This window comes from Pezoporus wallicus, unplaced genomic scaffold (genome assembly GCF_028554395.1).
Source record: "Pezoporus wallicus isolate ANWC-B61680 ecotype Strahan unplaced genomic scaffold, APGP_CSIRO_Pwel_v1 contig_3488, whole genome shotgun sequence".
Classification (NCBI taxonomy): Eukaryota; Metazoa; Chordata; class Aves; order Psittaciformes; family Psittacidae; genus Pezoporus; species Pezoporus wallicus.
In genome coordinates this window covers 1,499,043-1,523,559 of record NW_026635397.1, presented here as the reverse complement: position 1 = coordinate 1,523,559, position 24,517 = coordinate 1,499,043, and the positions used below count along the sequence as shown (strand labels likewise).

Genomic DNA, 24,517 nt, shown 5'->3' with positions numbered 1-24,517 from the left:
AAACCCCAAGGTGAGTGTCTACACAGGGGAACTGGGCAGCGTTTTGCTTAATAAAAGAAATACCAGAATTACAGATCATTTGAGGAAGTGTGGTTTGGTTTTGGAGGCACCTTCAAATCTACTCATTTTTTCTACAACGAACAGCATGTGGATTAAGTGTTCTACTTTATATACACAACAGGTTTGTCCAAAACTAGTAGACTGAAGGGGAAAGGACTTCCTAAGAGTAAGCAGCAGGTAGTCAGTTTTCAGGCTGGAGGAGGCTACCTGTCCTGGATTCTGCTGTAGGAGTTATTTTCCCCTCCTTCTTAGTAGCTGGTGCAGTGCTATGTTTTCAACCTTAGCCTGAGAATAATGCTGATAGCAACAACTAAAACACTGGTGTTAAGTAACATTTACTCCAGTCAAGGACTTTTCAGTCTCACGCTCTGCAGTGAAGAGGGGCACAGGAAGCCAGGAGGAAGCAGAGCCAGGACACCTGGCCCAAACCAGCCAAAGGGGTATTCCATACCACAGCACATCATGCCCAGGATAGAAACTAAGGGAAGGCAGCCAGGAGGCCCAGATCGCTGCTCGCATCAGGCTGGGTATCATTCACTGGGTGATGAGCATTTGTATTCTCTTCCCTTGTTATTTCCCTTATCATTATTGGTGGTAGCAGTAGTGGTTTGTGTTATACCTTAGTTACTAAACTGTTCTTGTCTCAACCTGTGGGAGTTACATTCTTTCCATTCTCTCCCCATCCCTCCAGGAGAGGGGGGCAATGAGGGGGGGGAGTGAGTGGGTGGCTGTGTGGTTCTGCATTACCAGCTTGGCTTAAGCCATGACAAGGCATAGTGCATTGCACCAATCTTTAACTAACCCAATTCAGATTAGACCCCAAACAGTTCATTTAAAAAAGAGCCAAACCAGACCAAGTGCTTTCTAAGGAAAGACTAAACAGTGAAGTATATGAGGTCAGTGTAAACATTTTCTTTAATATCACTGAATTTAGAAATCCAAGTCTTCGGTGGGTTTCAAATAAATAATCAATTTAAGTAAGTGTTTATATATAAAGGGAGCTCTAAAAGCAGCAGTGCACAGGTCACAGTTCCTCCCTGCTAACACATCCCCAGACAGAGAATGTACAGTAGGTAGTGCACACTGGAAAGAACAATCACAACACACAGCACACTTGCCATCTTCAATAAAACCATTGAGTATGATGTTGGAGAGGGGGAAGAAGCAAAGGGAGGCAGGCACTGCCCTTTAAAGCACCACTATTTTCCCCATAGCATATTTACCAGCATAATACAAATAAGAAGCTTGGAAATACAGGTCAGCTTTCTGCTTCCAAAACCCACTCTCAAAGTTTAACACAGCAGTGCTCCGATACAGAAACTGTATTTCTCAAACTGACATTGCAGCATAGCATGCCACCCCCATCCCAATTGGTCTCTACTCAGGGATACTTACTCTAATGTTTGAATTCCTCTCCAGTAACTGCAGAGGTAATCCAAAAAGCTTAAAGATGGGTAAGAGTTGTTGGGTTTTGTAGATCCCAGCCCAGACCAAGACATGACAGGCTTCAAGCAGGTGTATGATTACCCAGCAGATTATCTGGTGTCTTACATCACTAATAACACCTTCCAAAAGTAAAAATTCTTGCTCCAAGTCAAAACTTGCTTTTCTTAAATGACTCCAATTATTCTGCTGTAAAAATATGCCCGATGTGAAATTCCACACCTCAAAACAAGAAGATTTAACAATCCAGGAAGACCAACAGAAGAACAATTAGAAAGACGCCACAAATTCACATGCAAAGAAATTCCTATAAATTGTTTTCTTCAAGTGCCTGTTTCACCAACATATTTCCTCTCTGCAGACAGGGGTAGGGCAATCCATCACTTTGGTTCAACATGCAATTGATCTGTGTATGCACTGCTGTCCTTACCATAGAAGCACATAACCTACTAGCATAAATTCCTCAACACCACTAACTTGCTCTTTTCCTTCTCCATTTCCAGTATACCTGAAAAACAGTTATGCCTCTCTCTGCTACAAGTCAACAAAAACCCCTATGTAATACTGCTGTGTACCTACTGAATAAATATGACAGGAGTTACAGGATTGTTTCAATTGCTAGCTTGGCTTTGGCAACACACTAATTGTACTAACACCCACTGTATACTTCACACATTTGAGTAGGGGCCACTGCAATGTTTAACAGATATAAAATAAATCTTAGATTCCTAGAACTGTCAGTACACAGGATTCCCAAGTTGGTCTGGATATAGGAGCAGGATAATCAATTTTCAAGGAAAGCCACATAGTCAGTCAATCTGGCCAACTGCTGTTCGTTCGGAATTGGTGGAACTGGAGCAGATTCTACAAAGATAAAACAAAGGCATCATTAATAAAATTAAGAAAACAAATCCATCTGCAATACCAGCCATTACAACAGCAAGGAAGACATTAAATGCAGACTGTTAAACAGTCTTATGGGGACATAGCTTAACTGCATTTCCTGCCTATGCAGCTTTAGCTGACATAACTTTTCTGTTATCTGCAACCTTAAGTAATGCAAGAGTTACTAACAGCAAAGAAGCTAAAATACAAGTTCCACCTATCAGCAGTTTGTTCCATATACTGGAGTCTGAATGATGAAGACTGATACACCTTCCACTTGACAACAACAGCTCCTGAAGGTTTTCAGTTGCTCCTTTCCTTACAAGTTGCCATACTGAAGATACCAAATAAATCCATAGGGCTACGTTACTAACAAAACACAGCAAAGTACTGAATGGGATGAAAGAGAAAAGAGTGCACATGATGCAGATCATTATACAGATGCTAGCACGCCTGAGATTACAGCTTAACAAGAGGTTGGAAGACAAGCGAGATCATCTCCAGGGAGATGATTAAAAATGAGAAATTGAAAAATAGCAGAAGTTGTATTTAGTCTTCCTGAAGAGCTAACAGACCAGGATTCAGGATGTACATAAGTGGACATACTGCTTAGGGCTGTCAGGATGTGACAGAGAAGGCTGACAATCAGAATGCTTTTAAAAAGCAAGAACCCAGCTCTTGAAATGGCCTTGGAATTAAGCCTGTATATTTAAGATACTTTTGGCCACTATTAGACACAGCAAGCCACCAATTTAGATCTGCTGTCACTACTCTGTGAACAACAGAGACCAGTGTTTTGAGAATCAGCATGACATAACATACTACACACCTCAATCCACTGTTGAGCACTCAAGAAAAATCACAAGATACATTCTACAGAAGTGCCACATCATGCAAGAGCAATGAGCTTTGTGAAGCATTTGCCTTCATGTCAAAGGTTTTGTCTTATAGGGGCTGTCTGCCTCCGCTTTGGCATCTGCTCCCTACTTCTGCTCCCACTTCAACTGGAAGCGAGAATCTCAGGCACTCCTCAAGGTGTGAGGGAAAGAGAAGACAGAGGGAGAAACATGTTCATGTAGCACCTGACTGAGGTGGTGTTTTTGAGGGAGAAATGACAACATTCACTTCTCCAGGACTCAATTCCCATTTTGTGGTGCTGGTAAAACTGTATTTATATTCATCATGCAAGTTCAGATATATGCACACAGATTATTAAACAGAACATACCTGATGAAGGAATAAATCTGTTAAAGGAAGCTTCCAGCACACCTGAAGAAAAAAAAAAAACAACCACAGAAGTGAGCTCAGTGGACCAACTCTGAACAATTCTAACAGAGCAAGCCAAAACTGGATGAAAAGGTAATTAAAATGAAGCCCGTTCATTTATCCTATTTTACTTCACAACTAAAAAGCAGAATAGTCAAGGCTTAGCTAGTTAGACATGTAGCTTTAAAATAGATGACAACCTCCTGCCTCTTTCTTTTGCCTCAATAGTAGTTCTTACACTCACTTTTGGGAAAGAACCACATGTAACTAGTTCTCAGTACTTGCCAACACTACATATGCTGCAACCAGTTCATACAAAACCTGATCACGTACAAAAGCTCAGGGCTCTGGTTGGTATGTGCCCCTAGGGATAAATTTCAACACCTTCCCTGGCACATGTTTATTGTGATCTTCTGGGCTCCAAACTCCTAAAAACTCTGCCCATACAAACAATGTATTTTCTTAGGCTAATAGATGCTGCCTTTTGGATATGCTGTATGTAGCTTCTTATTCCAGAGCTGTGCTGTGCAGTTTAAGAGCAGTCATTTAGTCTGCTTTCATAGCTTAATTTTATCTTTGCCATAGCCAGCCATAGAGACAGCTTTAGCATAAAAAATAAAACAAACCAAAAGAAACAAGCATTTCTGAAGCCTGAGCTTTGCAGGAACAGACACTATTATCAATACCACAATGTCAGTGGGGAAAAGATCCAATAGAACAAAGTTTAAAAAGAAAATTACACCAAGGACTGGAGCTCCTCAGAGCACAAAGATCCACAAGATACCTGCCCAAAGAAGTTCTGCTTCTCCTGAAAAACTCCCTAGGTTCAAACTGGTACATGTTTTAATCATCTTTATTAGATTAAGCCATGCCCCTTGAGGTCATCCAACTTACATTCCACTGCAGCAGAGGAGGAGCAGGAGAAATCATAGCTTATCCTGTCTGCATTTGTTTAAAACAGTTAATTTGAGAATGTAGTTTAATCCATACTTATAACCCCAAACCAAATCCACTGCTTTGTACTTCCTACACCTATAAGCATTCCATGTAAGCAGCATAAGCCCCCATAAAAGAATCTAAGAAAATATTATGTATATTTGTAATTAAAAACATCTAATTACTAGAAAACACTAAACTCAACATCTAATCAAGTAAGAGCTCCACCTACCTGGCTTTTTAGGCATTACCATACGAGTTGAAAAGTCTGCTTGCCAGCCCTGTTCTAATACACCTGAAAAGGCATTTTTACATTAGTAAGAACGAATGTCCTGTAAAATTGCTAGAAATGTAAAACAAAGATGCACATTAAGACCAGTAGAAAAGTATCTCAGTTCACTGCCTACATGTTGTAACTCCAAGGCATACTACTTATGAAAATGCTTTTATTTAGACATGTAGTTCTACAAGTAATACCACGAAAGTAGTAACACATGGAACTAGCTTAATCCACTACCTTCACTCTTCTCTCGCCACAGAACTGCTTTAACACTTCCACATACATAAGGGAAGATAACCAGTGGTAACTAGTACCACCCCCCCCCAAACAAAACACCCAAAACCAAGACATATTTCTCTATTCACTGCCTCATCCCATCACTTTTCTTTACAAGTCTCTGAACTTGTACAAATGCTTATTTCCCATCACTCACAGCTCTCTGATCTCAATCATGTGTAGAAACACTATTCAGTGAATAAATGCAAAGTACCTTTCACAGCTTCTTCTACAGGAAGCCCGACAAAAGCTGCAAAATCATCTGCAACTATTGAGGTATATGCCTGAGAAACCAGTCCAAAGGCTCGTTTCCTAGTTGCATCTAAGGCGAGAGAAACACTGTAAGGCAGATTTCCATAGCTAGAAAAACCTAACGCTTTTTGTTCCATTTCTATTACTACCACCCTTAAAGCCAGCACTTGAAAAGCTCCCCCTCCCTTCCCACTATTCACTGAAGTACCACAGCCAGAGATAACAGCTTGCTCTATGCCAGGAAAAAAAACCCTCAATGACCCCATTCAACTTCCAAATGCAGTTTGCAGCATCTTGGGTACTACCACCAGTATGTAAACCCATTTAGGAAACTCTGCTTCTCATGGCAGCCTTCATTTGCAATGAGTTTGTGTATCAAATAGTTAGAAACAGGAAAAAAAAAAGGGAAAAAGAAGAAAAAAAAAAACCAACGAGTTAAAGCAGATGTGGCCAAAAAGGCATTCATAGTTTGACACCAAGGCATCTAAGAAAATCCCAGTTTCTGAAGCTACAGAGAATGTTACAGCAACACACCTTAGAAGGACTTAGAAGTCTGTCCTGCCCTCTAGAAGCAGGACTTTGCATCTTACACAGTTTATAAAACATTCGTCTAAACAGACATTTAAAAGAAAAACTTTTACGTAAGTGTCACAACGTTCTTCAGATACCAAACCAAGTTCCCTAGATTAGGTAGAAGTCTGATCAAACTGCATAACTGGTGGTCTGTTTTGCTATTACAGAACATAGTATATGAAATTCCAATACAACAATCACATACACAGCCCTAATGAAAACGATTCAACTTGAACAAACAAGTTATTGCAATGAAATTTTTATTCACACCTGGTACCTAAAGTCCCAGTAAGTAAAACCTACAACAACCTGACAACAACCTTCCTCACCACTTGTGATTTTTCATAATAAGTAGTCATTTATCTACTTGTCTGTTTGTGTTTGAGCACACAGAAATAATTTAAGGCAACATATAAATAGTTGCTTGCTACCTTCAGGAGCTCAATTTGTACCTCTAAGTGCTTCCATGATTGGTTGAATGGTCTCAGACCACTGATGTGCACCGATTGTTGTATAGATTCCTGGGAAGTCTCTCTGCCAGATTCTTTGTCCCACTGACCAAACTGCACCAAGCTCAGCATTTGCCTGTTGTGAGAAAAACAACCAAACCCAACAAAAAGTTAACCCAGACCAGTGCATTCTCTACAGTGACCATACTGTATAAGCAAATTTCCACTTCCTTTCCCCACTGCAAGAGAATATCGCAACTCAAAGACAAACAGAAAAACATAAGGAAATCTTGTTCTAGCATATATCACTGCTGCAAGCTCCCTGATCGATCCTCTGCCATAACGTTACCACCCACATAAGCAAAGTCTGCTCACATCAGTTATACCAATCCAGGCTAACATGACCAGCTAAAACAATCATGGAGAGAAATCTGCCCTCAGGATACTGACTGGAATTGCAAAAAAGACAGGCACAGCTTATTTTCTGCTTGGAGAGATGCTTGCCTCTTCAGTAGAGGCTTTCTAAGCTGCAGAGGCTGTTTGCACAGTGCAGGCAATTTTCAGTTTGCAAAGTCTTGCAATCTTGACAACAGGTCATGCTTAATACAGTAACACTACAGTCACTACAACTGCTCTCCCACTACTGGCTTTAAGTTTTATTATATTTAGCTGAATCTGAAAATGCATCTTTGATCCAAATGCAGTGCAAAACAAGTGCCATCAGGAAGTTAATCAGTTTGAAGATGCATCTTAGTTTAGATCACTTTTTGCAGCATAAGGTATCCTGCACCCTCATGTGGAACATGGCCTCATCCCAGAGCCAGATCAATTGCTTTCCTCCAGCTGACTACACTTCAGCATGAAGCTTTCTACTAAAAACTCCACAGACTTACTGAATTCTGTTGCACCAGATTGTGAAGAGGCAAGATAAGCAACAAGAAAATGTTAATACCATTATGCCACCTGCTGGGAAAGCAGTTTATAGCACAGAGCTAAGCCCAAGGCTACTTCCCAAACACAATCACTGAGGGAAAAGTGTCACTATTAGCAAACTTACATGAAATTGGTCTAGTATCAAATGGCATTTTATGCATTACTTACAGTTTTGATAGCAGGAGGGATTCTTTTCCAAAGATAGCGTGCATTATTCCTAAAACAAAGTTAAAAATACTTCTCAGTAAGCAAATGTTTGCTACAAAGAGACACCAAAAGCTTTGTTCAGACACTGTTAAGTCATCTCAGTGCTTTAAAATATTTCCTACATTTAGTGAAGTAGAACAACAATGTTACTCTCAAGCAAACATTATGACTACCATAATAAAACCAATAGTTCATTAACTGCCTCATTCAGCACAGTTCAGAAAAGGTTCATTATTCACCTGCCCTGGGCAGAATTTCACAGAGGTTACTTTTGCAGTTGTATTTTTAGAATAGCTGCATTTTTGATGAAGACACGTACAAACAGTGACTTATGAATAGTGTGTTGTGGTTTAGACCCAGCTGGTAAATGAGCCCCTTCTTCCCCTCCTCAGGCAGGATTGGGAGCAGAATCAAAAGAATGTAAAGCCCACCAGTTGCAATAAGAACAATTTAAAGTACAGTGCAACAATATTACTACTACTGATAATAATGATTAGGTAAATTACAAGGGGAGAGAATATAAAACTAAAATGGGAAAGGAAAAAAAACAACAATTTTGCACAATAAAATTGCTCACAAAGATTCAAAATGCCAAACAGAGAAAAACACAAATCTAAAACTTTAAATCCATGTGAACCAAGGTTACCTACATCAGTTTCAGCATTCTCAGGGATTTTGTCCTGAAACAATATATTATCTACAATGCAAAAAACCCCCAAACCACTCCAGTCTTCAAATCCCCAGACCAATCCTTACTTGGGCTTGATAATCAAACACAGTAATATCATTTATTCTGCCTGAATAAATACTCAGCAATTTCTCTGTAAAATCCTAAACACAGTAAATCAGGTTCATACAGGGCCATGTAATATACCACCAGACTGAATTCAAAGGATTACAGCTTCATGCAGATTCAGCTCATTCACACCAACAGTATCCCTCATTTTTACCATGGACAGTTTAGAGTTTTCCTGCTGTAATTTAAACTCAAGCAGCAGCATGCAATGCTACTCAAAACAAATGCAGCCTTGAAAAGCTACAAATCAACATGCTGAAGTGCTCAACACTTTCCAAAGGAGCCAATTTCACTATTTAAGGATCTTTTATCCTAAAGCCAGCCTTCTCAAAAGGTGGGTAAGAGCAAAGGAGAGTAATTTTCCTGACAGAACAAATGGTAAATAAGACTTAACTCTGGGAACAACGTAAAAAAACAAACCAAAAACCTCACAGTACTGCCTACATGCATTTTGCTAGTCACACAACCCATTCCTAATATCCTGGCAACTGCAGCTCAAACTAATAGCAACAAGTTCAGTATCTGAAGTGAAACATTAAGTGAAACACTTACATGTCATTATGCAACAGGTACAAAGCTAGCAGTTGGCCATAAACAAGGGGGGTTGCAATTCCTCCAGGGGCCTAAAAAAAAACACATACAAAGAAGTTGGTTATATATTTTAAGTGTGGTATCTTACAAAATACAGCAGGAAGCCAACTTTAATGGAAACTGAACACTCCAAGACAATCTTTTCTTTTCCCCACATCACATAATAGGTCTGGACAAACTGTCAAAGTTGCTGTGTTGTATCAGTGCAGCTGTATCTTACAATGAAGAGATTACTTGCATATGCCAGAAGTTTTACTTAGTAAACTTTGTTTTGCTGCATGAAAACATAAGGTTACATCTTTCATTACTCCAGTGTTCTAGCTTACAACCATGGAAGTGGTAACCACCTAACTTTACAGTTCCTTACAAACAGCTGGTTTTAGACACCATTATCTTGAGCCAAACTTCAGCTCAATTCAGGGCATTCCACCAGAGTAAAGCTTCTTTGCTCACTTGAACTGCCCTTCTTTAGAACCTAAACTAAGATTTGGCACTTGCTACACTCCAGCCAGACTTCATAAACCAAGCAAGTAGAGAAAAATTAATTATAATAAAGTTACAAAATTTTGAAAGTCTACAATAATTTAAAAGCTGAAGAGATTTCCAGTAGTTTTTTTAGCAATTTATCAAAATACAGTGCAGAAAGGACTCACAGGAAGCCAGTTATGCAGCTATTTAATTACATGTATGATAGATAGGCTCATTTGAACTAAAAGGAGGTGATTAGCTGTGTCATGGAGCATGGCTGCAGAAGCAAAGCCCAAAGCCAACTGGGAGCCATCCCTGACACTCAGAACTGAGCCTGACAGAACCCTGCAACCCCCTCATAAGAGCCAAAAGGCAGCCAAAGCTATTGCAAGTCAGATTCAAACAGCTTGCCCAAACCTAAGTATCAGACACTGTTTGAAGCTTCTCAATCTGAATGGAAACACAAAGGTAACTCCATTTATAGAAACGTGGTGTGTAAGAACCAACATTCCCTCATGAGGAGCTATTAGTGACTGTTAACACATGCTGTGATCATAGGAGTAACACCATCTCATCTAAGCATCCCTCTACCCACACTTCCTTAATAGACGCCTTAGCGACAAGTGCTGTACTGGTGTGCTACTCTGAAGGATGGAAACACACACACCTTCAAAGCAAGCACTGAACAGCTCCCAGCAAGAAGGGGGAGCCACTCTCAACTCTCCCCAGAGGTACAAGGGTACTCTTTCTGCTTCTCTATACCCAAGTGCCCATCACTTGAGGCAGCAGGCAGCTCATATTTTCAGCACAACAATCTCCCTCCAGCTCCACAGCACTCTTCTGCAAAGCTCTCGGCATACCAAGAAGCTACAGCACCATGCTGAGAACATGAGAGGCACCTGGGCTCTGCACTGTAACTCCCAACTGAAGCTTGATGACACACATGGTAAGTAGGGACCCCTCCCATCTAAGGATTATATTTTCCACTGCAAAGCTCTGATTTGTCAACACCAAAGTTCTGCTATTGTAAATGATCACATACTTGAACCACTGTCTCCCTTCAGTTGCTAGGGCATCAACACCGGGAAATCAGAATCACTAAAGAGTGCACAAAAGAGGAAGAACCCAAATTTTCCCTTATTTCAATCCTCCCCATTAGGATGTGCGATTTTCACATTTCAGAAAGCACTGGGAGCTCTGCAAGCCGAGAAAGGGTCTGTGGATATCACCCAGGAAGTGCTATCAGCATTAACATGGTGCTGCTTGGAACAGCTGAGGGACCTGGGGGTTTAGTCTGGAGAAGGTTCAGGAGGGACCTTATCACTCCCTACAACTGCCTGACAGGAGGATGGAGCCAGGAGGGGCTGGGCTCTGCTCCCAAGGAGCAAGGGGTGGGACAAGAGGAAATGGGGTCAAGCTGAACTCTCTTGCACACAAGCCTCCAAAAAGACCCGAGTAATCATACTAAAATGTTCTCATTTATCTACAGTCTGTGATTTTCCAACTACTTTTTGGCAGGCTTCTGCACCGAACCCACACCAACCTCAAACACACGCACAGGCAGATCACCACAAACATCTCTCCTTGCAGCACCAGGGTATGCTCCCAAACCAGCACTTTCACAGAATCAACCAGGTTGGAAAAGCCCTTTAAGCTCATCCAGTCCAACCGTTCCCCAGCACTGCCAAGGCCACCACTAACCCATGGCACTGAGGCCTCGTCTCCACGGTGTGTGAACACTTGCAGGGACGGTGACTCCAGCCCTGCCCTGGGCAGCCTGTTCCAATGCCTGAGCACCCTGTGGGGAAGGAATTGTTCCTCAGCTCCATCTAAACCTGCCCTGGTGCAGCTTGAGGCCGTTTCCTCTTGTCCCATCCCTTGTTCCTTGGGAGCAGAGCCCAGCCCCTCCTGGCTCCATCCTCCTGTCAGGCAGTTGTAGGGAGCGATAAGGTCCCCCCTGCGCCTTCTCTTCTCCAGACTGAACCCCCCAGGTCCCTCAGCCGTTCCCCATCACACTTGTGCTCCAGGCCCTGCACCAGCTCCACTGCCCCTCTCCGGCCCCGCTCCAGCACCTCAATGTCTCTCACAGTGCGGGTTTTCCAGCCAGAACTCCCCAGTCACGGAGGCCGCCGCTACCGTCGCCCCTGACCCCACCGCCACCACTCTGGCGCGGCACCGAGCCCTTCCCATGGCCTCAGGAACCCCTCGCACCTCGAGCTCCTGCGTCTCGCACTGCTCCAGCAGCCGCCGGAAGCCGCCGGCGCTCTCCGCCATCACCGCCACCGGCATCTTCCCGCCCGCCAGCACCGCCGCACCTCAAGAGGCGCCCGCGCGGCTACGTCACTTCCGACGCCACCAAGCACGTACTTCCGCGCGCCAGCCGCTCTAGCCCCTGTTCCATGACCCTGGAGGACCGCGGGGACAGGGGCGTGGCTTACGTCGGGGGCGTGGTCAAAGGGCGTGGTCACTGTTTTGGCGCGCCGGGCGGGGGTGGGCTGTGGTTAGCCCGTGTGTGATAACGAGCGGGTCGGTTGTACCGTGTTCACCCCGCGTTATCTCTCTCTGTTCCTGTGCGATAAACGCATCACGTTAAGGTGTCTGTATGTATATATCACATACCACGTGATGCATGACATACATACATATCACATTTCACATGATGTGTGACATACACCCTTTATTGCACATTACATGTGCAATATAACATACCATCTCTATGAGTACATGCACCCACCAAAACAGCACATAGTACACCAACATGGGGTATAACTCTATTTTACAGGTGGGGCCACTCTTCTTCTGCACCCTCCTGTGACTCCATTTCCCATCCTCACAGGGCTGTACCAGGACCCCCCAGTCCCACCTCCCATCAGGTGATGTATTTATGACTTGGAGGGGTTTGAACATGCTTACAGCATGGAGTGCATCCTTGGAAAGCAGGAGGATTGTCACCAGATCTTTGCAATCAGAGACACAGAAGGAAACTTTCCTTTTCTTAGAGCAAACCTACCTGGGGCTTTGTTTCCTGCAAATCCTTGCTTTCCAATACAACCAATGTGCTCTCCACCGCAGCCCCACATCTCTTGAACAGAGCCTGACCCCAGTGCTCCCCCACAATCTTTCACCCCCAGGGTCACCCCAGACACCATCCCCCAAATCAGTTATTCTTCATATTCAACCAGAGACCCCTACAGCCCTTTACAAGAGTTCCCTCAAGCTGTGCTCAAGAGCTGCATGATCTTGCTGCTAAATTAGGGTTGCCCTGTATAAGCCTGACCTGGCTCCAGCAAGGTGCTCTGGAGGTGAAGCCCATGCTTTTGGGCTGGAAACAGGAAAGCACAGAGATGCTCAGCCCCTCGATGATGCTGCATAAAGAAAGGTTGGCATAAAGCCTGACCCTGTTGCCAGGGAGTCTCCGTGCTCCAGGAGAGGTCATGGCTATGGAAAAATTAAAATGACCTGTGTTCTCTTTGGGATTTGCCCAGAGGAGAGCATTGTCCTCACCTTTTGTTCTGCTTTCCAATTATCTCACGCCTTTTTGGAAGGCAATAGGGAGAACAAAGCGGGTGGCAGCTTATGATGGTGCCAGTGGGAGACCTTTCCTTAGCACTGTGGGGTTGGGGTCAGAGCATCCTGATGCCCATCACAGAGCATGTCGATTTGGGAAGGCTTCATCTTATGGTGGGATGTCATGGGGCTGCACTCCTTCATCCCGCTGCTATCCTTCTCCCTGGTGCCAGGAGGGAAAGTACGAGCCCTGGCACCGCAGGCTGTGCTGGTCCCCTGTGAATGCTCGCGCTCTCTGCGAGTAATCGTTTCAGCTGGGGAATCAGCAGTGAAATGGAGCAGACAAGAGGGTTCCACAAGAGGGCACTGTCTGCAAGAGAAACAAACGGGACAGGGGACGTGGCCACCGCCAAACATCCCACTGTCCCTTCCAGGGGAGAAACTCCCATTTGAGCCCAGTTAGGTTTTTATATAGATATATATGTTTTATATATATTATTATAGTATAATAATATATATTATATATAATTTGATATAACATATATATATAATTATATTTCTTTTGCAGGATTTCATTAAGCTGTTGGGACAACAATCAAATCCAAATCTCCCCTCTTTCACTTTAAAGCCATTCCCCCGTGTCCTGTCCCTACAGGCCCTTGTATAAAGTCCAACTTTGTCTCCTCCCTGCGCATGAGTTGCAAACCCTGTGATTGCAGGAGCTGGGGATGCTGCCAGAGTGGCTCAGCAGGGTCTTCAGACCCCTTCCTTGCCCCGTAAGCACAGAGGAAACCAAGCATCACGGCCGGGAGCTCAACCCTTTGGCCTCTCCTGCTTCTCTGGCTTGAACAAGAATGATTTCCACACCATCACCACACAGTTTTGCTCGGCCCTGGGGCAGAGGGTGGTTGCAGAGGGCTTTAACAAGTGCCTCTGCAGTGAGCCAGGAGATGCCGTCTGCCAGGGATGGTCAAAGAGCCCAAGTACTTGCTTCAGGAGTGCCTGCACCCCAACACCATCACATCCCCCACTACATGCAGATAAGAGTACAGCCCTTCACAAGCAGAAGCCATCAAGCTGCGTGGCTGAGGCTGATGTCCCATTGCTCTGTCAGCACCATCTTTATCCCATGAAGAACAGCTTCTGATGAAGTGAAAAGTTCCTTCAAAACAGTGATGGATTCAGCCCAAACCTGCCTTTTACAGTGACTGAGACCACTGAGCTATCACCCTGGGGAATCATGGGACCATTTATGTTAGTTGGGAGCTTCTCTTCCATTAAGGCACCAAAAGAAGAGGCCAGACTTGGAAAACAGCTGAGCACGTTGGGAAATCTGTCCCCCTGGCAAAGCCAACCACATTAAATTAATGGGAAAGCTCCTTGACTTGAAAGGATCCTGATTTCCCTTCAGCTCACAGGCTTGAAAGGCACTTTAGGACATGGCTGCCAGCTGTTGCAGATGTGTAAACTTAATGTGATCTTTATTCAGCTCCTGGTGAGGATGGCATGAAAATCTCAGCAACTCATTTGTTCCTTGCATGGGCTTTAATAGAGCGATGAAATGGATTCCAGTTCTGCTCTCCTCGCCAGTCCCGATGAGCTTCGGTTGTTTCCAGAGGCATTTCCAAGAAAGATTAGCAGAGATGTTGTGGCAGGGCTTTATTTTCCCATTTCTTTCCATGTGCTGCCTCTGATGTGGAGGTACCCTCTGGAAAGATGATTGCAAGAAGGTTTCCCTTTCTCATCTGCTTCAAAAGCTTTGCAGGGGAACAAAAGAATCGTGATGGGGAAAATAAGATGTAATGTGGTGATATGGAACAATAGGAGAGTTAATTTAATGTGAAAGGTAAAGAAAACGGTGCTAAAGGGTCAAGTTGAAACTCTCCACACCCTTCCCCATCCCCTCAGCCCCCTGATTTATAGTGACTGTGCCTGACCTGAGCAAAGGCTGTATCTAAATACATGATTTCCTTCCATGACATCAAAGCTCATTTGACACCAGCCATCAAAGGGGACAAATGCCTCGATTATAGGAGCTGCGCTCAGCAGAAAGGAAATGGGGAACGGCTGATGGGAAATTAACATTTCTTTCCCCCAAACAATTAGTTTTTATTGTTCCATTTTGATGGGGGCATTGGTTTCAACTCCCATAAACAAGATCACTGGGATAGAACTTCTTTTTTTTTGCCTTCCTCATCCTTATTTCATCACTCAAACCCAAGGCCTCAGTTATACGGCTTTTACTGCGGCATGGTGCTATAATCAAAGGGAAAACCCTTAAACAGGGAGCCTGGGGAGCTTGTGGGGTGTGCAGGAGACCACAGAAGCTGTGGCAAAGTGACTGCTGTGGTGTGAGGTGCTGAGAGGTATTCACCCACCGGTCCTTGCCTATGGGCTCTATGTCCTTCTTCTACCGCTCTGGATCAAATCCATCCCTGAGATGGATTTGGGATCAGCTGAGCCCCTTTCTCTGCACCCTGAACACCTCCATCCACCTCCTCTTGCTTTCCCTAGGAATTAACGTGAGCAATGGCTTCTGCCCGCACGTCTGGAGGCAAAGATTGCCCTCCTGTAATCTGCCAAGGGGGAAAGAGACTCCGTGTGTGTTTAACCACATTGTTTTTATGACTTTTGAGGCATGTCTCTGCATTTTCCTGTTTTTGCTTTGTTCTATAGGATCCTCAGCCAAGTTTCGGTCCCCTCCCTGGCTCCTGAGCCAGCAGTTCTTGGTCTCTGCATAGTTTAATCCTCTACGGCAGGGACCTTGGGTACCTTTTAGCAATGCAACGCAATGCTGCTTCCCCTTGCTGTTCTCCCACCAAGGTGCTCCCTCATGGAAATCCCTAAAATGGTCCAGATCGGGGAGAGGGTAATGAGAGAGGGTCCCAGTCCAGTGTGGGGTGTTTTCTAGTATCAAGCATTCAGCATGGGACATTTGGGGGGGATCGAGTGGGAGGATCCCAGGCCAAACACGGGGTGTTTGGGGGATGGAGTGGAGGGACCTTGGTCTAATAAAGGGGGTTTGGGAGATGGATCGGGGGGTCCCTGGTTCAAGCTATGAGTTGGTGGGGGGAGGATGTCCCTGGTGAAGTAGGGAGCATTTAGGGGATGAAGTGGGGAGTCCCTGTTCTAGCTGGGGCACTTGAGGGATGGGGCATCCCTGCAGGCTTCAGCCCCTCTCCAACCGATGCCCTTCTCAGCAGGATGGGATGCACAGGGCATCCTCGGGGTGCTGCTCACACTGTGAGCCTGGGGGCTTCCTTGGGGCCCCATGGCCTCCTTTGGCCTCCCACCTTATGATGGGGCTGGCTGGGGGCATAAGTCTGCCTGTGAGGTGGGATGTGCCTCCCATGCCAGGGAAGGAGATGCTCCTGCATCCCCATCCTAACAGGATCAGATGCATTGCCATGTCCCTTGAGGCACGCTTTGAAATCCACTAAGGTCCTTTAATCTCACACGTTAGAAAGGCACCTGTTTGACTGCAAAGCCACAGGGACACTGGGCCAGGGCTTGGGTGAAAGTAATAAAGACACAATTAGAGGCGGGCTTTGATGTCGGGAGGTAAAGGAGCTCAGGCAGCTGTGCCAAAGCCTCTCCCGCAGCCGCCCTCCTGCTCCGGTATCATCTTAACAAAGAGGATCTTGTGTCCGTGATGCCCTGTTATGGTTCTCCCAGCCTGTGGCCACCTGTCCTGCCCTCCACCACTGAGTGCTGCCCCCAGGCTCCCTGCCCCAGCACAGGGGCGCAAATCCGATTTCACGGCCCCGACGCTTGCTGAGCGCTGCCGGGCTTTGCTCTCCATCACCCAGGACCCGCGCTGCAATGGGCTCTTTGTTCCCCCAGCCCTGCTGCCAACAGCTGGATTCCACATCTAGCTGTGCCGGGATGCAGGCAAGGGAGAGCAGAGGCAGCCAGGATGGGGGTCTCCACGTGGGACATCACATGCACATCCCTGGGGACACAGGGAGAGATGCTTCCCATTCTGTATAGGAGAGAAGCCCACGCTTCATCAGATCTGCATCCCCTACAAAGACGCTGTTAGCTTAAGAGCTGGCCCAGAGATTGAGGATTAAGGCTTCTTCTGAGGAGATGCTTCTGTGAGACTGGAAGAGGAAATATGTCACTTGTTTGCTCTTTGATTTCTACGGATCAGTTCAAACCTGCATCCTATGAGCAGGCTCAAAAAGCCATGGTACCATAACATGGTACCATCACTTCCAGGGGCTGTAGAAATTGCTAGATCAGCCCCTTGGTATCTCTTGTGTATGGAAGGAGCAAGAGTGAGATGCTGACGCCCTGCCGCACGCAGCAGTTTGCTGTCCATTTTCAATGCTAACTTTTCCCTCTAAGCCTTTCCAAGGTTCTATAGTTAACCTTGCAGCCCCTGGGCTCTTAGGGCCCCCAGCATCCCAGGCTGTCATCACTGGGTCCTTAGGCAAACCCTGCTTTGCAGCTCCACTACTATGATTCACACCAAAGACTCCTTATTCCCCTATTAACTATACTATCTCCACATTCACTGTCCAGGGCTGCAAGGAGATGCTCTTTCCAAACCTGTGGTGAGACAGCAGAGAGGAAATGGAAGTCGTATTCAATGCCTTTAGCAGCAGAGGTGGGGCACTGGTGGTCCAAGAAGGTGCGCTTGTCTCTCCCTGTGCCCTGGAAAGCCTGAGTATTGCTCCGTACCAGCAATACAACCAGGTCTGTTAGACCTGGAATAACTGGAACACTAGGTATTGCATTGCTCCTGAAGTGTGCTCCAGGCAGCATTTCCTAAGTAAAACCCCCAACCCATTGTCTTTCTTTTGTTTTCAAGGAAAAGAAAGGGAATCGAAGAGGGATTCCCTTCTTTTTCAAGACAGGCAGAGAGCAGGGACAGCTGAGAACTGAAATCCTTTCTTCACCTGCCAAACACAGCAAGCAGAGCTACCTTTGATGCAAGCATTTCTGCTGAGGGCTTGGGGTTTCTCTTTTGGCTTGAAGGGCTTCCTGAGAGCACTGCCAGTGGAAAACAGCCACTCAAAACGAAACAGAAAGTTGTTGTTTCCCCTCCTTTGTATAAGCTTAGCAAATTACAGCTAAACCCACACATCCTGGGTTCTCTGAATGCCACCATTGCTGGGAAAGGCTCCCCTTGCACCAGTCTGTGCTTTGTCACTCTGATGTGGTTTAGCCCAGCAATGTCATACCCATCATACCTTAGTTCTGACAAAGCCTGTTTGGAGATGGCAATGAAACTGCCACCATTACAGATGCACACGCTCCCCTGACGGGGATTGCTTTCCGTGCCTCCCATCCTGTTCTCCTCCCTCTTCACACACTTCCCTTCACAGTTATTGGCACTTAAATGCCCTGAACAGGCAATTTCTTCATCAAAAAGGTGTTTAAATGTGAGCTGAAGCTGCTTTGAATTGTGTCCGGGGGCTGGACATGGCAGGACGGACCAGCCCCACGTCTGCTCAGGATAATATCCTCTGGAAGCTCTTCTCAGGGTGGAACATTTTGGGATGCACCCAGCGCCTCCATATTCCACTGAACTATTTAATGTAAGCCACAGGGCCATTTATTCTGTAAGAACACTGCACTTTCATCAGCCATTTATTTACAGCACATGGCATTCCTCACGTGCATGACCTGCTGGCAAGCAGAGGAGGAGGCTATTGATTTTGGAGCCTTGTCTTATTTACACTAACCATAGAGCAGGGACCCATAAAATCACTGGTGAGGGGAGCAGAGCCAGTCCATGGGCTCTGACAACAGAGCCATTAGAAGGGCCTGCACATCCCTCCCCCATAAACATGTGGTATGAGTGGCCCTGGGAGCAAATCTGATGTAGGTGGGTCTTTTTGTCACGCACATCCCACATGGGAGCTATGTGAGGGGCACAGAGCCATTGGCCCCACAGCACCCGTCCCCATCACCTTAACCCCACATGGTGTGCAAAGCTGGGGAGAGGAGGTGCATGCACATCTCAGGGATGCACATCCCTCAGGAGGGATGCAGCACATGGAAAACACTGGCTTGGGGATGAAAAAGAAGGGTCAATCCCATGTTGGTTTGTTTGGCATGTCAGGTTTCCCAACTGTGCCTCAGTTTACCCCTCTGCAAAGCGGGATGGGCCTGCTTTGCACAGAGCCCAGTAGACAAAAGGACGCAATGCAAATGCTCGCCAGCACCATCAGAAACTTGCGACTACTTCATTCCATCTGCAAATACTCATCATTCTGCTTTATGAGGAGAAAACTTGAGATTTAGGAGTTGTTTTACAGGATGCATTTCTCTCTGTGGCACCCTGAAGTGCTCTCAGGGAACCCTGAGACACCAAACATCTGGGCACAGCAACAAACAATAAGAAACAACAGTACATTCATTGTTTAGCAGCCCTTTATAATTCAGCCAATGGTTTTTAAATAAACTGATGGAAAATAATGGGAATTTCAGGCCCTGGAACCCATTATTCCCGCATGCCAAATCTGATGCTGCTTAGTGCGACAAAGACCCTGAAGTTAATGAAATTCCTGCCTGCACAAACTTTTATCCTGCTGTTCAGTAAAACAACTTGTGCATCAAAAAGCACCATCACTCAAGCTGTTAAAATGCCTTCTGTGGAAAGGGAGGCAAAGGAGCAGGAGGAATAGATTTGTTAAATGACACATAAGCAGTGCTATATATTTAATATATGCCTATATTAGGTTACCGGAGGTTGTTGAGTTTAAAGCATGAGGGTGAACTGATCAACTGCTGTGCCAGCAATTGAAGTCTCCTGTTTGAATGGGAGTCTGACGAATGTTAACTGATTTCCATGTAAGATACCCATCCATCACCCACCACGCCTGGAAAAGCTCCATTTGCTGTAAAAACATGTTCCATTGACAACCGAATGCAGAAATAATTGAATCTTTACAAAGCCCCCCAAAGGAACTTGCTTTCTTTAAGAGCACATTTCAGATGGCAGCATCCACCTAGTTCCCAACATTCCCAATAATCTCCCTGTTCGATGAAAGGTCTGCTTTGCAGAAGAGGAGCTTTGCAGAGAACAACCCTTCCAGCAGGCCCTAATTAAGTTCTGCTTTGTCCTGATGAAGCACATTTCTAGAGCTGGGTTTCCAAACCCTGTGCATCGGCTCCAGCTTCTCTCCAAGTGGTTGGAAAACGCCCTCGGAGGGCTGGTGTGCACCGATTCCTTTTGGAAGCCCTCATAGGTGATAGACACTGATTCCTGACAATGTGCCCTGCTCTGTCCCAGGGGACAGGTGGGACCAATCTCTCCTTTCTCTGTTGGATAGGAGTTAAAAGCCTGGGCGTGTGGATCTTGAGCTCAGTTCATTCCAGCTCCCACCCCTCCTTCAAGTATTTTTTAAGGAATTTAGCTGGAATTTACTTCCAAGGTCACTTGGGCGCAGTGCCTGTGAGTAATCCTACCCCGGCTGGCTGGGAATGCTGGTGTCATTTATCATTTTCCCCTCTCTTATTTATAGAGCCGATTACAGAACTGCTTCCAGTGCCAAGGGCTCCCTCCAAGTCCATGGGGCTGTGCCAGTTTCCCCCCCAGAGGGGGTGAGGGAGGTGACATAACCCCAGCACATCCCCACAAGGACCCGTTGATGTAGGGAGCCACCTCCTGCATTGAAAAGGCAACGCAGGAGGCGGGCAGTATCCAGCATCACCAGGTTGTAAGCACATGCCTGACCCTTAATGAAGCGCAGGGATTTACACCCATGCCCGTGTGCTTTATGAACAGAGGTGTGCTCACGCAAGCCTGGATCTGGGCTCAGAGGTGACGTAAAGGCACTCGCTGCATGGGTAAGATTGAGGTGAGGGTGCCCAGGAGGCTGTGAAATTGAAGTTTCTTGGGAAGAAAGACATTTTCCCTGGAGAATGCTGGTCTGTGTTGAGCAAAAAGCCACAGAAAGTGGTTTGGACTGAAGGTTTAAGGGGGGTTTCTTGGAAGAAATCACTTTTTCTCCTGCTGCTCCACTGACATAAGCACAGAGGGCTCACTGCATTTCTTCTTCCCATTTAACGTCATTGGAACTGTCACTTCCAAGTCCATGCCTTGGAATATCCCAGTGCTGTGCAGTCCCGGGTCACTGGGATCTCCAGGCACCCCAGCACTGCCCTGTTACACTTCACGCCTGTCCTGCAGCTCGGAAAATACGAGCTGTTGAGCAGGGGCAGATGGAAAAACACCCGCAGGAGGGTGGTCACTTGATGTCTTTAACACCTGCAGAGGCCCCAGCCTGGAGGGAAGAACTCCTTGTGCCGTTCCTGGGCAGTTGGAGCATGCCTGGGATCACGGCACCTCCATCTCCAGCACATCGTAATTTTGGGGTGGGTTTAAGGTCTTTTTGCCATCTTCTCCATCACCTCTGAAACCACCTAAGGCTGACACTGAGCAGTCCTCTTGGGGACTGATCTCAAAAAGCAGAGGGAGGCCCCTCAGGTGATGGGAGATCAGAGATCACCATCCCCCACGTGTCCCAGAGGGAAGAATAAAAGCTGGACAAATGCCTCCTTCAGCACTTGTGCAGGAGGTGGCTCTCATGGGAGCCCAGGGCTGCTCCAATAGGACCAGGGACAGCCCTGATAGAAACCTGAGGGCCAGCTCACCCAGCCCAGGCTCCCCATGCACCAAACCCTCTTTTGCCTCAAACAAGCCCACACATGTGCTTGTTTTCGCAGCCCCTCAGTTGACTCCTCCATAGGGATGGCACAGTTGCCCCTTCCTTCACGTTTACCAGCAAGATTGAGGGTTTGTTAAGTCCTTGGGAGCTCAGCATGCAGGTGAGCCCCGGGTTAGGTTCAGTCCAATCCTGAGGCTAACTCAGACATGAGTCAGAAAACCCCTCAAAGGAAGGCAAGAAGATGGGTCCGTGTTTAGGTATCAACAGTTGCTGGTGCTGCTTCTCCCTGGAGCTGTGGGCCCCAGTCACCTCCAGCCTGCATCAGGCCCCAGGCATGGCAGGAATGCCTCAGCTTGCACCGACCACAAGATGCTTCAACCCGGATGTCAGTGCCTGCTGTGAAGGCAGGGGCCGAGCTCGCTTGCATCAACCAAAGGTGAGGTGGCCAAGTGATGGAAATCAGTGCTTTGTTCTCCAGCTCCGCAGGTGGGGGGGACTGCGTGCAAAGGATCATAGTGAGGGCTGACACCAGCCAATGCCCCTGACCCGCTGCCAAGAGCTCGACTGAGGAAAATGTTTGTTTCATCTCAGTCTGAGAACACAGGGGATTTAGTCTCTGTGTCCAACACCTCACACCTGAATCCAGCATCTTCTTTAGCAGGGAAGAGGGAGGAAATGAGTCCCATGGTGAGTCCTTACCAGGGCTGACACACCAGGTCCTTCTGGGGACGGACGGACGGACGTATTGTAACCATTTGCTGCGCATCCTCCACTGGTCTTGGCTCTCAGTGCAAATGTGGGCACCTCTGGGTAGTGCTCAAGTGCTGGTGAGGAGTGCTCTTAGGGATGCAGTGTCCTGGGAATCCCCTAGTACCGCTTCCTCAAGACCTGTCCTGCACCTTACTGGCACCAAGGGACAACATTTTCACCTCTTCCTCTAGGTACCACCTGAGTCCTCCACAAACACCGACACATGTAGGTGTGAAGCCTCACAGAGCACAGCACAAAACTGGAAATACAGCTGCAAAAAAACACATGTCAGCATAAACCTGAAACCTTCCTCCACTCCCAGCATTTTCCTGTAGTTTCTGAATCTGTCCCCAAGCACTGGCCTACCTGAACCAACCCCATCCCTGGGTTTCTGTTCCCTGCTTCCCCTTGACAATTATTGAACATGAAGAAAGCCTGGAGCTCTCTCCTTCTGTTTTCCCTCTTACCCAGGGCTGTGCCTGCCTTGGAAAGGCAAATGGAGCCCCTTATTGTCTGCCTGGTTCTCCCTGGCTGTGCAGAGCCCCAGCCATGGGACAGGCTGCAGCGAAGGAGCTGACTCTGGAGGACTGCGCAAGCTGTTATCTCACAAGTGGCTGTTTTGCCTTGCTCCCTTTTGAAACCAGGGAGCACATGTAGCATTTAACGAACCAGATGTCTGGCTCTGTGCTCGGGCCATTCCGTCCCTGCCCTCCCCATCACATGTGGCCTTGGGGTAGTGTTGGGGGTTCATGACCTTGCAGATGCTCTGGGCAAACGTGGTCCAGGGAAGCAGAAGGGAAGGACGGAGAGGGATGGATGCAGGAAAGGGGTCAACACTCCAGGTCCTCCCTGCCTCACATGTGGTGGCTAAACATTCATTACCCTCTAGGCCTCGGGGGGGGGGGGGGGGAAAGGGCTCAATCTCACAAGGACTTAGAGGTGAAGCAACCAGGTACCACACTGCATCTGTACGTGAAGGTATGAGCTGTAGTCAGGATGTTTCATACCTGCACTGAGAGACATCAGTGTTCAAACACTGGGAGAGCCTCCAGAAAGGGCAGAAATGAAGGTACTCATAGAGGTGCTGGGGAGCATCAGGATCATGGATGAGGCCCTTCTCTGGTTATCTCCCCTGTTCTTCCATTGCTGTTGAGCTCCACCTCCCATCACAGGCACCTCTGACTGCAGCCAGGCAAAGCCCCATCCTCAGGCCAGGTGTCCAGGGCTCCCCATCCTGCCTCTCCTCTGTGCTCCCTGACAGGCGTGCTGGGAAAAACCCACTGACCCTTCACATTCCCTGTGGTGCCCCAGGCCCCGAAAGACAGAACCTGGTGTTCCCTGAACAGCATGTTCCTTGGATCCGGGTCATCCCTGGTCTGTCCCAGTCTGTCCCAGATTCATGAGGTGGGTCCAGAAAGGGGCCAGCATGAGAAGCAGCTGAGCAGGCGAGTTTCCAGAGCAGTGCAGCTGGGAAAGGTTTATTTTGCTAAGCTGCTACTGTCCCAGGGTTATTAAAGACACACTTGGAGCATTAGCCCCTATTAAGCCATGCTGGTAAAACACGCAATGGGCCAAGAATCACAGCAAAGCCAGAAAGAAATGCTCTTTTTTTTGCTTAGTAAGCCTCAGAAAGACACCCCATTGCCCCAGGAGCTGCTTCATCTCGGACTCATCATTGATCCCAGCACCCCCAGCAGTCCACTGCAGAGACCATGCCTTGCTGCCTGGATGGCTTGGCCCCACGTTCCCAGCAAGGGGCAGCCCCACAAGCGCTGCGCTGGGGATTTCAGTCCCTGGCACCAGCCTGCATTGTCCATGGATTCAAATCATGCATCAGGCTTTAATCAATGTCACTCAGTCCCGGCCAGGATTTGTCCATCAGGAAACAGCATCCCCTCCCGCTGCGTGACTCACAGCGGTGCTGAGCACAGCATGATCCACCCTGGGAAACCCCTTCACCAGCTGCAGCATCCCCTGGGACTCTCAGCTGGGACCCCGCAGAGGCACTGACTGCACTGATGGACCTGCCAAGGAGAGGAACCAGTGACTTATCTGCTGCAGGCAGCGGGAAGCTCCCGACGCTGAGGCCACCGCAACCCACGGTCCTGTGGCTGCCGTCACAAGCCTCCTGGGTCATTTTTTATGTGCTGGGTTGGGACACGCTGGGCTAGCTCCCCTCGGGCCCAAATCTACAGCTTTGATTCAAAAGCTTATCAGTGCA

At 47.0% G+C, this 24,517-nt stretch overlaps 1 protein-coding gene across 1 annotated transcript; it reads right to left on the bottom strand.

Annotated features, from left to right (window-relative positions):
* Window positions 1–957: 957 nt before the first annotated feature.
* COPS8 (COP9 signalosome subunit 8) lies at window positions 958–24,387 on the bottom strand. The gene is made up of 9 exons (XM_057422640.1): window positions 24,384–24,387; window positions 11,627–11,718; window positions 8,909–8,979; window positions 7,522–7,570; window positions 6,424–6,556; window positions 5,361–5,468; window positions 4,823–4,885; window positions 3,616–3,657; window positions 958–2,367 (listed from the first exon to the last, which is right to left on the bottom strand). Exons 2-9 carry the CDS (start codon window positions 11,702–11,704, stop codon window positions 2,288–2,290), a joined length of 624 nt encoding a protein of 207 aa, XP_057278623.1. The 5' UTR covers window positions 11,705–11,718; window positions 24,384–24,387; the 3' UTR covers window positions 958–2,287.
* Between the last annotated feature and the right edge of the window lie 130 nt (window positions 24,388–24,517).